General features: G+C 31.5%; 2 protein-coding genes across 5 annotated transcripts in view; one reads left to right on the top strand and one right to left on the bottom strand.

Moving 5' to 3' along the window:
• LOC128170918 (neurogenic locus notch homolog protein 2-like) overlaps positions 1 to 18,275 on the top strand; it is a 658,320-nt gene that overhangs the window by 417,170 nt on the left and 222,875 nt on the right. Inside the window, exons 13-18 of the mRNA XM_052836668.1 lie at positions 905 to 1,033; positions 1,970 to 2,107; positions 2,245 to 2,376; positions 3,094 to 3,231; positions 3,525 to 3,662; positions 3,799 to 3,930. Of these exons, the coding sequence (XP_052692628.1) occupies positions 905 to 1,033; positions 1,970 to 2,107; positions 2,245 to 2,376; positions 3,094 to 3,231; positions 3,525 to 3,662; positions 3,799 to 3,930 (807 nt within the window). The remainder of the gene's footprint in view (positions 1 to 904; positions 1,034 to 1,969; positions 2,108 to 2,244; positions 2,377 to 3,093; positions 3,232 to 3,524; positions 3,663 to 3,798; positions 3,931 to 18,275) is intronic.
• Positions 1 to 18,275, bottom strand: part of LOC128170934 (uncharacterized) — a 278,519-nt gene that overhangs the window by 244,159 nt on the left and 16,085 nt on the right. The gene's annotated exons all lie outside the window — the stretch shown is intronic.

Raw genomic sequence — 18,275 nt, 5'->3', positions numbered from 1 at the left:
CTTATGAGAAGCATAGTCAAAGGTGTTTTATACTTTGACCCACTTACGAAGAAGGACAGTGTATCACCCAGGGAGAGCAAATACATTAGCACTGTGGTCATGCTGACCCATTTTGAAGTTACTAGAACCACCCAACATGGCATGCATTTGATAGACCTAGGGTTGCGCCACTCTTGTTTCCGCTTAGGCGCAAAGGGAAACATGGTAGGCGAGTGTGCGATGGAAGCGACCAGCTTCGCTGATGTCATTCTTCCTAGGTGAGCCTAAGATGCCTAAAAAGGAGTAGTTACGCAGGAAACCAGTAATCAGGTGCAGCATGCGCAGCCAAATAAGGAGCCACATTCAAAGACCTTATGCTCTGAAAACGTTAGCATGGACAAACTGATAATTAACGCAGGAATGGAATATGTTTGTCACGGCGGACCAGCTATATAGAACAAGATACAGCCCTAAGACGGCGGTGAATGAAATCCTAGTTCCTAACTCGTTACCCCTATGTTCGGTAGTCGAGTGCAATGGAATTGAAAATCAAAAGAATACAAAACAATAAGAAGTTTTATTCTTTCTTTCAATTGATTAAAATATCAAAGACAAGACGTGGGGGCCGGGGGGTTATTATGTTGACTGCATAACATCCTAAGTATGAACTAATAATGAAATCGGGAGGTGTATATTTCTTTTTTACCACTCTTGTTAATTCAAAAATTAAGGAGTTGTCAACATTTGTGTAGCGATACTTTATCACCGTAAATTGTCAAAGGTGATTTCAATATATAGTTCAATATACCTGAGATAATAATCAACGGCATGATATTTATACTTTTTAATTCACCGTATTACAATGTAACAATAGATAAGCAAACATTACAATTTGTTTTAAATGCTGTTTACACACTTTTTATAGGATGTCCTGGAGGCTTTTACGGGGCTTACTGTTCTAACGCCTGTCCAGATACCAATTGTTACTGTCACTTAGAGACGGGCACCTGTCAGGGCTGCAAACCTGGGTATCAAGGTTACCTGTGTAAATCAGGTAATGTATGATCTATTGAACACTTTTAAACATTTGCATTATACATGGATACTACAGTATGGTCTTAGTGTAACTCATTTACAATGTTTTACAATTCTTTAATGTTGCCTTCTTTTACCCATAATGTTAAACTTCATACTTTTATAGATAAACGTACACCATTTCTATAAACCAAGATATACGAGAATGTGTATATTGTGTATATTCATATTATTTTGCTTTATATATTAACGCCACCATTGGTGTTGTGACTTCTCTTTCTGTGCAATGATTTACTGTTCGTCGGATTTTAAATAATTATTTACAAAATTGATACTTATCGACAGTTTCATATTCCAAGCGCATGTCTCTAAATAGTTTTGTTACCAATACGCAAAGTTACAACTGAGTATCAGAACCTGTCTTTAAAAACTGACATTAAAGTATAATTGATTTGTAATGCAAGATGATTAAACAAATATAATGCCTCTAAATCAAACAAACTGATGCTGCATAAAACAAGCAGGCACAAAACAAAAAGAGTAAAATTATTAGAGTTATTGGAAATTTGAAACAATACAGTTATTTTTATGCTACATGTATTTAAGATTATAAAATATCCATAGGGATAATGTGCGCATGTATATTTAGCTTTAACAATAGATTTAAAAATATATAGTTTATAAAAATTAGTTTAATCCAACGTTCTTGATTATTTACTGACAAACACGATCTGACTATAACTTTGAACTTAATTGAGTTGCATACGTTTTGATGTTGTTGTACATTTTTTTTTGGTATTAGTTGGTTATTATATTAACATTATATATGTTACATTTGTTTTAAATATCACCGGAAAAATGTTCTATGTTCTTGTTTTGTAAAAAAAATTTTATTACCGTTTCATTGTATTGACCACCTTATAATGTGTAAGTAAACATTGTATTTTTCCAATAGCTTGTGATCGAGGATATTATGGTGCAGAGTGTCAACAAGGATGTGGACACTGCCGCGACTTAACTCAATGCTTCCACACCAACGGGTCATGCTTAACTGGGTGTGAAGCTGGTTATCATGGACAAAAATGTGAAGCACGTGAGTGGAAATATAATACATTTTAAGAAAAAAATAAAAATCAACTTTATTTACACTTTAGTGGACGATTTAGCAATTATCTATTATACATGTATCTAGTTTTTTAATCTAACCTATATGTTATTTTTTACATTCAGCTTGCCCATATGGATTGTTTGGACCGGACTGTGTTGACAGATGCAATGACACATGTGATGGATGTAACCGATTCAATGGTTCTTGTGATTCTGGGTGTTACCCCGGGTGGCAGGGATATGAGTGTCAAGATGGTAATCAGAAATGTGTATATGCATTGTGTTCATTTTATCTGTTTACTGATTAATTGACTGTTGCACCGATAGTAAACTGATGTTAAAAATATCAATGGACCAACGGTTTTAATTATAGTTTTACACAGTTGTGCTTTGTTTATTTTTTATTTACTGTTTAAGTTACTTTTTTTCAGCATTAAAACTTTTAATTAGTGTTTATAGATTATTTATTGATTAAGCCGAATCAATTGAGACGATATCTACCACCATCCAATTTAGAAAAGTGCTCATAATATAATATTAAAACTTGACTATTTTCATTTTATTTTATCAAATAAGAAAACAACAAGTCATCAAGTCGTTGCACGCATCTCACTTTGTGTGTAATGATGGTGTAACGGAGAAAAATAATACAAAGGAACCGAAGTAGAATAAAAAAGTAGAATAAATCATTCAATACTATTTTTGCTCTAGCCAAACGAGTATAAATCCTTGTAATTTATGTTATTTTTCAATTAGTAAATGTATATTTGCACAATTATTTAATCGTCCCAATATTTCATCTGAAAGTGCAAAAATAATCTTGCTATTATATATAAATCTTTATGTAATCAATCAGCTCTAGTTTTGAAATAGGCTGTTTCTTCTTCAAAATTTCTGTTCTATATAATTCAATTAAAAGACGACATAATTTAAGTATAGTTTCTTACTAAGTTTACCTTTTTTTCTCAAAAGTTTGCGATAAAGGATCATTTGGTGATAACTGCAGTGAAACATGTGGACCCTGTCGTGACATAGACAAGTGTTCCAATATCAATGGGACATGTTTGACTGGATGTTCTGCTGGTTATCAGGGGGACTTGTGTAAAACATGTAAGTTATAATGTTAAACTAGATATGAACTTCCAATCAAATCCATACACTGAAAAAATAACTAAACCAGTTTATACTTTGTTAAAGATGTTAAGCAGATAGAAAATTTGCAGTTGTTTTTTATTTTTGAAATTTCGCTGAATTCACTTGAAAAAACATTGCAATGTCCATTATTATATACATACTTGGAATACTTAGAATTTGAAATAAAATCGAACCTAGCATCTCTAATTACTGTTTCTTTTTATTGATCAACTTTTAATATGGAAGTATGCAATGTATTTTTCCATTAGCGTGTGGTCGAGGACTATATGGGGCTGAGTGTCAACAAGAATGTGGACACTGTCGTGACTTAACTCAGTGCGTCCACACTAACGGGTCATGTTTAACTGGGTGTGAAGCTGGTTATCATGGGGAAACATGTGCAGCACGTCAGTCGAAAAATAATTTATTTTAACAAAAAATGAAAATTAACTTTAACTACATTTTTGTGGATGAATTGGCAAGCATCTATTATACACGTAACTAGTTTTTTTTTTTCATTCATACGTTATTTTCTACCTTCAGCTTGTCCACACGGATTCTTTGGACCGGACTGTGCTGACAGATGTAACGACTCCTGTGATGGTTGCAACAGATTCAATGGTTTTTGTGATTCTGGGTGTAACCCTGGATGGCAGGGATATGAGTGTCAAGATGGTAATTAGCAATCTGTACAAACTGTGCAGAATTGTATTGTTTACTGATTAATTGACTGTTTACTAGGCACAATATATTGCACTGAAAGTTAAGTTATGTAAAAAACAAATGTTCATTGACAACAAAATATATAATTATAGTTTCGAACAGTCGTGATTTGGTTTTTTGTATATTCTGTCTATATACTCTTTAAATTATATATTTCGTCATGAAAACTTTTTATTACTGTCTTTAGATTACGCCAAGTCAATTAAGCTGATGTCTACATCTATCAACTCTTAACTATCAGCTCCTAAGATAATATTAGACTTAAGCAATATCAATAAAACAGAAAGACAATGACTCACTGTTCACGTCTTACTTTGTGTGTAATGATGGTGTGAAACAGAGAGATAAATACGACACCGATTTTCAAAATCTAAAATAAAAAAAAATTGTCATCATGTTAGAGTTGTTATCATCCAAGAATATGTTTTGGTTTATCCCAGGAACACGACTCATACAGTTCATGTTATGTTCATGTATCAATTACCGTAACAAATGTTTATTTTGTGCATCAAAAAAACAATCCACTGATGATAATGAAAATTAAAGCAAAACATGTATTGTGTGTTATAGACTATTCATTGTAGTGTTAATTGTTACTTTCAAAAAATAGGTCAATGAGCTACTTTTTGAGTTAATGGCCACTGGATATTTTTTTTTTTGAATTTAAGGAAAATCACTACAGCTTTTACATTGTGATTGTGATTGTCTTATCTGTAATGATAATGCATATGACTAAACTTTTTCAATAATGTAACAGATTATGAATGGCAGTGGCACTGAATAGATACAAAGCATTAAGTTTTCATTGACAATTTTTATAAATATTCCAGTCTGAACTTTCTCTATCAGTTTTCAAATCCCTACCCATTTGTTTTTCAATTTAACAAAAGATAGAATAATGAAAATACTAACACATTTATGTTATTGAACTAATTATAATAACCTTATTCTTCTGACATAAAAGTTATTTGAGGTTAATTATCAACATTTTGAGATATGGTATCTTTTATCGTTTTTAGGCATATTTTTCAATATTTTGTAGTGTGTGTCATAAGCTTATCTAACTGAAGAGTGAGATATAACCAACAAAACATATGCAAAATTATGTTGACTAACAAATCAAATCTAAACTTTTAATATTATAGTACTGCAAGAAATATTTCAGTTTGAAAAATTTAGTCCGAATGTTCTTTGTTCTGATAAAATTTATTCTTGTTTTAGCCTAATTCCATAATATAGTAAAACATCGAATGTTAAGTCAACAAATATTCATTTCGATAACAATTATGTATTTAGAACAAATTTTACTCATGACATTAAACTTTATAACAATCTGAATTTGAAAACTCAAACTCTTAGTAAACAACATCCTTAATCTATTTGTTTTCAAGCAGCTATAGTTTTGAAACAGTTACTTTCCTTTTCCTTAATTATTGTTTTGTATAATTTAATAAATAGATGACACAAATTTATTTTGGTGTGTTATTAAGATAAAAATAGTTTCTTTTTCTTTACTTAAAACAGCTTGTGATAAAGGATCCTTTGGTGATAACTGCAGTGAAACATGTGGACACTGTCGTGACGTAGACCAGTGTTTCAATATCAACGGAACATGTTTGACTGGATGTGCTGCTGGCTATCAAGGGGACTTGTGTACAACATGTAAGTAATAACGTTTAAACAGATATGAACTTCCAATTCAAACCCATGCACTGAAACAGAAAAAAATAAGATATTGCATACATTACAATGTTTTTTATAAATGTTTAGCAAATAATATTTTAGCTTGTCATGACAAATTGCTTTACTTGCAATGTATAGATAAGAATTCCTGTTTTATCTACATTTAATCAAACCAACACCAATGCACTGATAAAATGATGTTTTTATATACATGTAAAATGCGATTAAAGATAAATAGTTCAAAAGCTTGGGGCGACTTAATAGCTATGTTTCTCCTTCAATTATTTTTTTAAGTTCCTATATTGCACTGTTCAGTTAAACGAATGTCAGAGTCTGATTCTATGTACGTATTTTCCTTTTTTTTAGTTCAATATTCATATATTAAATTTAGCTTGTCCATACGGATTTTTCGGGCCGGATTGTACTGACAAATGTAATGACACCTGTGATGGTTGTAACAGATTCAATGGTTCTTGTGATTCTGGATGTAACCCCGGATGGCAGGGATATGAGTGTCGAGAAGGTAATGAAAAATTTGTACACATTGTTTGTGTATGTAGTGATTACTGGCAAAATTAACTGTTAGGCAAAATAAAATGACCCAAAACGAAAAATAATACTTTCCTTACTTTACTTATTAACAGTAATAAGTTAACCGATATACTATATTATACACAATTCACATGTTAAACGAAGCTTGTCCATACGGATTCTTTGGACTGGATTGTGGTGAGAGATGCAACGACACCTGTGATGGTTGTAACAACATTAATGGTTCTTGTGATTCTGGCTGTAAGCCCGGATGGCAGGGATATGACTGTCATACTGGTAATGGCGGTTTTGTAATATATAATATATACTGACTTAATCCAACCAACTATTACTTACATTTTCTTGAAGCATTGACAGGCATCAGTTTTCAAGTAATAAGCTTTTTGTGCATTATTTATTATCTTTAGCTTGCCCATACGGATTCTTTGGACCAGACTGTGTTCACAAATGTAACGACACCTGTGATGGTTGTAACAGATTCAATGGTTCATGTGATTCAGGGTGTAACCCTGGATGGCAGGGATATGACTGTCGAGATGGTAATGAAAAATATGTACAGACATTATTAAAAAATGACTGGGTAAATATTAGGTATAGACTGTAAAATAAAATAAGAGATTATCCATGAACAAAAATTTCAGTATTTTTTGTTTATTTTAATTTACTTGATACGTTGTAGGCAATAAAACTGTTTTTACAGATTTAAGATTATTCCAAACCATATCAGCTGATTTCTATTACCATCGATCTTTTATAGGCAAAAACAGTAACTAAAGCGGGTATATAGAGTGTATTTTAGCAATTATAAATAACAGGACATTAAGTAACTTCAGGCATCTTATTTTGTGTGTAATGATGGCGTAACACAAATAGATAGTGCAATGGAACCGATTGTTGAAAGCTGAAGTAAATGTGTCTTCATGTTCAACGCTGTTATCATCTCAGTGATTTTTTATGTAGCCGAAGGAGAAAAATTCCCATATTTTTTTTCATGTTTTTTAACAATGCACAAATGCATGTTGTGTGTATTTATTTAATCGTCCCAGTATTTCCCCAGCGAATAATAATCTTGTTCTATTATATATTATTTAATATATTTTCAGCTTGCTCAACTTATCAGAAGTTTGTTTGATTACAAAAATAATTGTTTTTTTTTAATTCAAAAAAAGTTTAAACTTTGGTTTCTGTACAAGATATCAAATTTTCTTTCAATAGCTTGCAATAAAGGATCATTTGGAGATAACTGCAGTGAAACCTGTGGACACTGTCGTGACGTAGACAAGTGTTCCAATATCAATGGGACATGTTTGACTGGATGTGCTGCTGGTTATCACGGCGACTTGTGTAAAACACGTGAGTAATAACTTTCAACAAGGTATGAACGTCAGATCCAACCATATCTACCCGTAATCAAAATGTATGATGACTATTTTAAGACCAAAACTCACTTCAAAATAATTTTAACTTTTTAATTTTGGATCAGGAGTATTTAATTATCCGATTTTTATATCACTTAATCATCTTTAAGCTGGCTATAGTGCCATTTTCAGTCAACTTAATGACAAAAACTGGTTCTGTATACATTTATGGTTCATAGTTCATATCATAAATGCAGCTTGTCCACACGGATTCTTTGGGCCCGATTGTGCTGACAAATGTGACGACACCTGTGATGGTTGTAACAGATTAAATGGTTCTTGTGATTCTGGGTGTAACCCCGGATGGCAGGGATTAGAGTGTCAAGCTGGTAAATTAGAAATTTGTTGCTTGTAAAAAAAAAAGGCATACTGTATGAATGTAAACAATGTCTTTTTTATCTCACTAGCCTTTGGTAACTTAAAGCGGATTTAAATAAAAAGTCAAGCATAAAGAAAAAGTGCAGAAGTGTTCAACAATTTCTTAAATCATTACATATTATTGTCGCCATTTCTGTTCTATTTTATTATGAAATTAAATTTACAAACTATATGATTAAACTTCAATACTAATATTTTGTAAATACAATTAATATAATTAATAAAAAATATTTGACTAAACAATACTGCATTTCTAAAAAAAATTTTTTTCTTTTTCACCAGCTTGTGATAAAGGATCATTTGGTGATAACTGCAGTGAAACATGTGGACACTGTCGTGACATAGACCAGTGTTCCAATATCAATGGAACATGTTTGACTGGATGTGCTGCTGGTTATCAGGGGGACTTGTGTAAAACACGTGAGTTATTTAGTTGTGAGTTTATGGGGTGTGATCAAACGTTTCTTATCCACTCTTCTGAATAAGACACTAAACTTCAAAAGTGTCATCTTACATTTTTGCAGGATTTGTAAATTTGTATTAAAATTATTCTGTTGTATGATTTTTCAATAACTTTTATCGATCAAACATTACGCGATTGTGAAATAGTTTGTATTTTCAAGATGACATTGTCAAAGGCAATGATAAAAATCTATTATCGTATCAATAACTTGATCCAAAGGCCCGGATCATCTGTCGCTGCAAGATGCGGATCACCGTGATCCGGCTTGTTGGGGTTCATTAATACGGCGATGATAACTTTATTATGTAGAATTTTATTTGAACTAAACATTTTTTTATGAATTTATTCTCAAATTTAACTTTAAGTCATTGAACGCAGGGTTTGCAGAAATAGAACATAGTTACACATTATTTACTGCGCAGACCGTCATCAGTTTTAAAGTGGGGCGGTATGGATTCGTTAAGTGACAGTCCGAAAATCAGATCGTATGAAATTATCATTAATATCAAGAAACAGACTATTGGCAAATATCATGAAAGAGATTATTAACAAATAAAAGATCATTATACTATTTGTACAACTTTTGTTTCAATACTTTTTGTATCCATGTCTTATATTTGAGATATAGATAACATAAAATAAAGCATAATTATAAACCATTTATTTCTTATGGATTAAAATATAGTTTTACGAAAATAAAATTTATTCATAGAATGTGACAGAGGATCCTTTGGAATTGACTGCAATGAAACATGTGGGTATTGTCATGAGGCAAACCACTGCTTTCATACTAATGGAACATGTCTATCCGGATGTATTGCTGGCTTTCAAGGGGATTTGTGTAAAACAAGTAAGTAGCACTCGTTTAAGGTTATTCAGCGTATCTGATTTAACAATTCCCATTTTTTGTATCTACTCAGAGTATTATTCATTTTTTCGTCAGCTTGCCAGCGTGGTTTTTTTGGAGTAAACTGCGATACGAAATGTCTCGACACGTGTGATGATTGTAATGATGTCACTGGTGTGTGTGATCAAGGATGCCTACCAGGCTTCAAGGGATTCGTTTGCCAAGAAGGTAAATCATCTAAAAAATCGTGTAAGATTTAGGTTAAGATTAAGTTAAGAACCTACATATTTGCATTTATATATATGCCTGAATACATATAAACAAATGCAAAAACTAATTTAAGGTTAAAATATACATTATTCAGCTAATTATCAATAATAATGTCTTACCAACTTAAATTTTATTGTTAAGATTTTGAAAACTGCATGAAAATGTAAGCATTCCTAATGGAATGGTATCTTTTTTATATTGTTTTATTGCCACAATCCGAAACATAATTGTGTATAATGTGTAATAAAGTATATAGTATGGCTTTTTTGTAATTTCACAATAATAACGGCGCAGCTAATATGGTTGATTACTGTAACAAATGCCCTGAGGGTATGTCGTGATATTGACCAAATATTTATTGGGCATGGTCAATGTCACTGGCAGAAAAATTGTAAAATTCGTGTCCATTCCATTTCCTTTTTAAGGAGAACATTGGAAATTCTTACTTTACACAAATACTGCTTATGACCTGAGGGTGTGCCAATAACTTGACCCAATGTCATTTTAGCATGTTCAAGGTCATTGGAAGAAAAGTTTATATTTGTGTCTGCTTTATATTGTTCTTATGGGAAAGAAATGGGCCAATGGGCAAGTATAAAGTCATTGTTCAGAAAATGCTTAATTTCTTGATTGGCAATATCTAATTATTAAAAATGATTAGGAGCTAAAAACTGACACACCTGTTGTCTGTGACCAGTAAATATGTCATGATCTTGAGCATTGGTCAAATGTGAAACTTCATGTCATAATAAGAAAAAGAGCATCCATTATTTTCTTATAGAGAAATACCTATTTTTTTCATTCCGTTTGCAGTCGGTATCATTTTGAAATTGCCCACAATACATCTGGTTTAAATTGCAACAATAATGTGTACGATTTATGTTTTATCAATGGTGATTCATGCTGCCAATAAATAATCCTAAAATCATTGTGAAACATTAAAAAAAATACTTTCTTTGTTCGTTTAATATTAAAGCTATTATATTAACTGGGTTGCAAAATGAATTAAACTTTTTATTAAAGGGATATTAGTCAACGTATTCAATGTACGGCTAGTATCAGTCATTATATTGATAGAAACTTTTAATTCAAATCAATTAGTCGTTTCTTACAGATTAAATGCAGGTCGATCAAAGGAAAAGATGTTATTTCACATATCCTTTTCCCCTCCAGGACAGACTGTGCCCTTATCATTTGCAAACGCAGTTGAAAAAATTAATTGTTGGAAAACAAACCACAGCCGTAGTTTTTACTGACAAGTTTAATATTAACATATATTGTACATTTTGATATAAAAAAAATCTAATCTTAGAAAGTAATTTTCAAATATAAAAAATATATAGAAATACGTGAAACAGATAAATTTTCAAAGGTTTTCCTTTACTGTTTGATTGAAATATATATTTGTACCAAAATATGTTGACACTACTTTTAACTTTAAAAGTACTGTACATGTTATTATTTTGTTTGATTTTGTCTTAGAACGACAAACAATGTCATTTACTTTGACATTTGCCGTCCGCGCACCAAAGTGATAGAGTGATTAAATCGGTTAAGAAGTACGTTATATCGAAACGTTCATCGGCTTTCACATTGTTCAGTTTGTGTCCGCTTCAGGTCTGTTACTGCGGCCTCAGTGCAAACTCTTCACAAACACCTAGATGACGTAAAACACGCACAATAAGGGGTGGGTTGGGGGCAGTTTTTTTTTGTTTGTTTGTTTTTTTTTTTTTAAATGTTTAGATCCTTGGGAATGGGAAACAACTTTTTGCAAAATTGTTCAAGAAATGAAATGTTATATTGGAATAAATTCTACATGTATAGGAATACAATGATGGATATTTACTCTGAAAAAAAGTAAACTGTCAATTTCATACTTTAATGATAACGGAGATGTAGTAGGTTAATGGATTTTAACTACAGTTCTAGATCCTACTGTCTTGTAACCAAGAATATTTCAATCAAATAGACTAGGTTTCTTTTTTGTCTTGCGTGATAAAACAAAAACTATTGCAATCTTTTTTATTTATATCTATTTATGTTATACAGCCTGTCCATATGGACTGTTCGGACAAGATTGTACTGGTGAATGTAACGACAACTGTACGGGCTGTAACAATGTGAATGGTGTGTGTGACAGAGGATGTCATCCAGGTTGGATGGGAGACTACTGTGATATAGGTAGGTTAGCTTGCATGGAATCTGTCTATGTTGTTGATATGATGCAACGTTACTCATATTACATATCCATAGTAGCTATATTTGTTTGACGATATACCTTTTTCAGTTATAAGTGACTTCAAATCATTGATGCAGGATAGATCGCCAACAGAATTGTTAATACTCGAAACAGGTTTAATTAATTTTATGTTTTGAACATGTTTAAAGCATTACTAATCATGATTTATGCATTTGCAGTTTGATATATGGTAGGTAATAACAACGTTTAAAATTATAGATAAGTTGATACACTCCTAAATATATACACCTCAATATGAACACTGTAAGCAGATTCACAAAGTCTTTACACAAAAACAAATGAAAGTCATTATGAAGGTCACAACATTACTCTGCATTCATATAACTGTATTAATGGTGCATCAGAAAAGTCCTCTTGCCTAATACAACTGTCAAATACTAAATTTCACTTCAACAAAGTCACGGATCTTTAAAAGTGTATCAGTTTGTGTCCAGTTAATGTTGGACGTAAATCAAAGAGTGTGCTGTTGGTCAGTATCACACCAGTAACAAACAAAACAAAACAAAACAAAACAAAACAAAACAAACAAACAAACAAACAAACAAACAAACAAACAGAAACATACAGAGACAGAGGCAGAGAAACTGATATACATATATATAAATATATATATATATATATATATATATATATATAGAGAGAGAGAGAGAGAGAGAGAGAGAGAGAGAAAGAGAGGGAAATTGCTGGTTCTATCGTAATGGTGTAAATTCAATCTGCCTTTATAATATGATATTATCGGTTCGGGAATTCACTGTACGCGGTTTTTTTTTTAAATATGACACATGTATCCTTGAGATATAACTGGTAGGTATTTAGCAGATAAAAGAACAAGAATTGCTCCATTGGTAAGTAATGCAACTTTGATTAATAAAACCCTTTTTGATTGTGCTGATTACAACCTAAAAAGGTTTTTTTTTCATATTATAATATTTAAAGAGCGCAATTGTGACTAAACACGAACAATTTTGCTTTAATTTTTAAAATTTTATACAATTTAATTCTATCTGATTTGTCATTGATAACTTTACATTATCTTATACCTATTTATTTTTTTAATGTCATGATACATCAATTTTGAGATTTTATATATATTTTTGGAAGATCATATGTTAATTTAGAGATTATTTTATATAAGAATATCATATATATTTTTTTTAACAAAGTAGCGTGGTGTATATATATTGACATTGTTAATTTTGTAATTAACAACTCAAAAAAGTAAAGCAACGTATATTAATGTAAAAAAACGTATTTTAGTTTCTTTATGTTCAACAATATCAACAGCTTTCTGTTCAATTATTTTTTTTTTTCGAATCACGTTTTTAACGAGGTAACTCACTGAGGGAAATCACCAACCTTTGAACAGATAAGTACGTACTTAAAACGTGGTTATCCATCGCATTAGCAAACCCGCTAGTAATTATTTTATTGCATAACTATTTAGTAAATGCTCAATTATTTTTATACAAATACTTCTTTTCTCGTTAAGCAGCTATTTCAAAGAATGGTTGCAGGCCAAATACTAAATCAAATATTTAATACTCAACATTTGTTTATCAGAGATTTCGTCATCTGGCACCACCTTTCGATAGTACCGGATGAATGTAATCTGCAAATCGACGACAGACAACAAGAAACACCTAACGCTTGTGGTAAGATTTGTGGTAAACAACGCGTTTAAAAAAATACTTCTAATCGAACTATGAAAAACGTTTGTGGTTAAAAATAAATGTAATTGTGTTTTATATCATTTGTTATCATATATTATCACTAAATATGTCATGATGTATTTTGAGCAATGAACAAATATTCAAATGCATGTTGTTGCATGGATGTAAAGATAAGGCGGTGCCTCTCTTAAAAAATCACTTGAAATCTACCTTTTATACTGTACCTGTAACTGTAGATGTAACTTAACATAAAAAAATCACGTTGAAACATATTTACCTCTAGCAGGAACCTTTTTTCCGTTGCTTGTTCGACTTGGCTGATTAAACATTTACAAGTCTCAACTGTCTTTTTTAAAATCTTATAAATTCAGATTAATGTTTGACATGTTTACTTATTTGTCAATTCTCCATTGCCACACAAGGTACAGACCTAGGGAGTAATTTGGACGCAAATGAAGGAAGAAACTTCTTATGAAACCAGCCATGTTGAGTTGGTAAGCGAACAAAATAAATAAAATAAACATAATATATTTTCAAATTCTGGAATATTACGTGTAAATGGTTTCATTTTCACAACTAGTGTAGTGATCTGTTTCAGATAATTTCATCGTTGAAGCAAAGTCTTTAAACATCATACGGAAGTTCAGAAATAATAAAATGGTAAGTCAATTATTTTTTCTCTATGGAATAAAGAAAAATAAAACTATAATCTATCTCAATTGATCTCAATAATATCCCGTTTAATATTTGCCTGTAATTGTTCATCATTTGATAATTCAATTCAGTTTAATTCAACTCAGTTCAAATCTATTTGTTTGCTCCATGTGTTATAGATGTGCCTACTCTAACAGTCAGGAAAAAGCTGATATACATACAATATTAGAATGATCTTTATTTCTGTCATATGCAGGGAGAAGCACATCTTAACGGTACCGTGGTGGATATCAAAAGAACACCTGAAGATCTGCTCTCTTAAAACAATGCTTTTTCTTATATCAGATGCGGATTTATGCTATGGAGTTCTACAATCAAACTTTCGACGTCAAAACTGCACACCATTTTTATGAAAATTTCTCGGAATGCATAATGTTGCTTGTTTTCTTTTTCCGAACCAAGTAAATTACGTAAGGGATCATCTGTGGCACTACTTCGAAAAGCCAACGGCGGTTACAAATGTGATTGTTATATATACTTGTATATCTATATCAATGAATTCATTTGATGCTCATTTGTAATAAATTAGCGTTTAACTTAACATATATTTACTTTTGTTCTACTTTTAGCGAGACATTCAAGACATGTAATAGTTATAGGATACCAAACATTAAAAGCTACGTTACATAGAGCAATTATACAGATTTAATCGAAATACAATCAGCACATTGCTCTTTATTATAAGATTGAGTGCCACACACGGCACAAAAGGCTTCCCGTGTGTATATTACCAAAATGTTTATGTTAGTCTAATGTTTAGCGCTGGCTGGTTATTGACAACCAAATCATGTGCCCCTTTTACAATTTCCTTGCAATATTTATTTGTGTGTGTGTGTGTGTGTATATATATATATATATATATATATATATATGTTTGACCTTGCTGGTTTACCGGATATGTGACAGTCGTTCATGAAGCGTATGATGCTTTTTGTCGTTGTTCTGCTCTGAACAGAGCACAGCTTTAATTTTGTCCTTTCAGGTACTGTGTAATTTTAATTTTGTGTTATTTAATGTTATTTGTAATTGCCAATGAAAATCAAAGAAGACATCCTTTGTATGTATGGTTTATCTTTGTTGCTTTGGTTTGTAGGGCTGAATCAGTTCTATTGTGAATGGCTAAATGTATATTTTTTTGCCCTTATCTATTCTGAGTATTTGTATTATTTATTGAGAGGTATCCAACTATCAATATCAGAATGGAATTAGTCTGCCTTCATCGTTTGGCCTTTTATACAAATGTTATTCTGCAAATATAGTGTTATACCGGTTGTCTGTTTAGATCTCTACTCCATCTTCACCTCTTATGTTCAGAATTTAATCTGGGTTTATGTATATACATTTTCATTTCATTTGCTGCTTTTGTTTTATTATAGTCCTTACCAAGCAGCCTTTGGGTGGGTGGTTTGGTGGCCTAGTTTTTTGGTTTCTACTCACCTTTTTTGTGGACAGGCAGTTTTTTGGATGCTTGTTTTTACTTATGTGTCTATAGTAGGGGTCTGTCATGTATTTTTTGTACATTTTTTACATAATATTTCTAGTCATTCAGCCCCAATGTTGTATTTTTTGAACAAGAAGCCACGCAATTGCTGTGCATTCATCACCACATGTTTTATTACTATGTAATATGTTTTTGAATGCCTCCTATTTTGTATATATCTTTTCGTCATTTACTAAATAAATGACAATTTTCATTAGTACACATGTGTTCTGTTTTATGCCTGCTTAAGCAAAAACAAGCTCAGTCTCCTTGGCTAGAACATAAAAGCTAGGGAACATAAATTAGTGATTATTGTAAATAATAACTTTTATGTGACGTGCTGTGTTTATTTGTTTGTTTATCTCACTTTCCATACCTTGTTTATGTAATCTCCTGAGGTCTATGTTTACCCTTACCACTAATTTGTACTTCTAGTCTAATCAGATGTGTTCAATTTGTCACGTGTCTCTTATTGATCTGTTTATTTTAAACAAGAATCCACGCAATTGCTGTGCAGTGAAATTTGTACCCACCGTCCACCCCTTATACCTCCTTAGATAGTTTATATTTATATTTGTAATTTTTGGCCTAGTTTTTTTGGGGGGGTTTCTACCCACCTTTTTTGTGGGCAGGCAGTTTTTTTTTATGTTTGTTTTTACTTATGTGACCACAGTAGGGGGTCTGTCATGTATTTTTTGTATATGTGTTACATAATATTTCTAGTCCTTCGGCCACCTATCTTGTGTTTTGTGTAGATAGACTATGTAACATGTTTTTGAATGCCCCCTATTTTGTATATACGGAATCTTTTCGTCATTTACTAAATAAATGACAGTTTTTAATTCTTACACATGTGTTCTTTTTTATGCCTGCTTAAGCAAAAACAAGCTCAGTGTCCTTGGCTAGAACATAAAAGCTAAGGAACATAAAAAATTTTATGACGTTAATTGTGGTTTACATACGAATATCTCGTATATCACTTTATTGTTAACTTAAGAAGTATGCCACAAACGCATTATCAATCTTGCTTTCTGTTTTGGTAAATGTTTTATTCTTTATTAGAATTTTTTTATAATAATGATATACTTTGAAAGCATATGAAAAATAAAACGGGTGCTGTTTTATTACAAGACTGTTTATCTGAATATCAGATGCAAAAGAAAATAGGTCAAAATCAAAATAATTTTGGTTTCAAGTATTTTAATGTTCAATCCACACTATGTTCATCCATCATTTTCAATTTTAACTATGTCAAAGGGTTTGTGATACGTTTTATATAAAAAATAGAAAAAAAAATTAAAAACAATTACACCAGTAGTTTTTTCTTTGTTGTTCATTTTTTTTGGAATTAGGAAAATATGGAAAAGTTATATAAGAAAGCCAAGTCGGATAAATAATGAGCCCATTGAAATTTTTCACAGATTAAACAGTTAATTTATACATGAAAGTATTTCCGTGTAAATACCAACTATTTAAAACTTCTAACGTTTTAGTTTCTTTAATGTGTTGCTTTGTCGCGGGAGGTTGCACCAAGGCGGTGACAATTTATAAGCAGAGTGTTTGTCCAGTCAATATCTGTGGACGTATGCAAAAAATAGGATATATCTTCTATATAAAAAATCATCATGACGCAGTGGATAATATTCATTAAATATTCACATAAAATAAGAAGCCCGAAGTATTTTAATCGGTTTTGTCATTTTGATTTTAGTAAATAAAAGGCAAAAAAAAAAATTGTCAAACCCCAATATAGTATGTGTACCACACCGATTCATCAAAGTATTGCTTTAAAATACACTGTATCCGGAAAGCAACAGCATATTTTTTTTTTGATAAAACCAGGTTTAAATCACCTGAAAAGAGACAAAACGTAAATACAAATGATTCGGTTTCAAAACTATATTACCCCTATGATATATACATTCTTTAACTTTGGAATACTGCTTAAGTAGTTATAAATTTTAAACAAACTATCTATAAGAAAACTGAAATTCTTTAACGTGGTCTCAGGTCATAAAGTTGTACATAACTTTGACTGGATTAAAACGATCACTATCCGGATGTGAGCTACAATGACATCTACATGTACCACAGGGGCTGTCGTCAAACGTCAGTGAAGATAAGGTCACATTCCATCTATTAATAAATAGATAAACAGTTTGAATTTATCATCAACTATGAATATAAGTCGGGCATATCTCTTCATTTAATCATAATCTAAATGAAAATACCCCCAGTTCAGGAAAAACCCAATGTAAATAGCCAGTTAGCTTAGTCATGCTACGTGCCTGAACAATTGAACAGAACATAAATACAGAAAAATAAAACTGGATCCTAATAATCTGAAACGAGACAAAACAAAAATACAAAGGACCCGGTTTCAAAACGGTATTACCCCTATGATATATACACTCTCTTGCTTCGGAATACTGCTTTAAATTCCGTTGAATTTTAAACAAACTATTTATTAAAAAATGGCCTTCTTTTATGTGGTCTTATGTTTTAAAGTTGTACATAACTTTGCCTGAAATAAAACGTTCTCTAGCCGAATTTAATCTACAA

This window comes from Crassostrea angulata, chromosome 2, assembly GCF_025612915.1.
Source record: "Crassostrea angulata isolate pt1a10 chromosome 2, ASM2561291v2, whole genome shotgun sequence".
Lineage (NCBI taxonomy): Eukaryota > Metazoa > Mollusca > Bivalvia > Ostreida > Ostreidae > Magallana > Magallana angulata.
The sequence above is the reverse complement of the archived record's forward strand: the minus strand, read 5'-3'. Positions and strand labels throughout refer to the sequence as shown.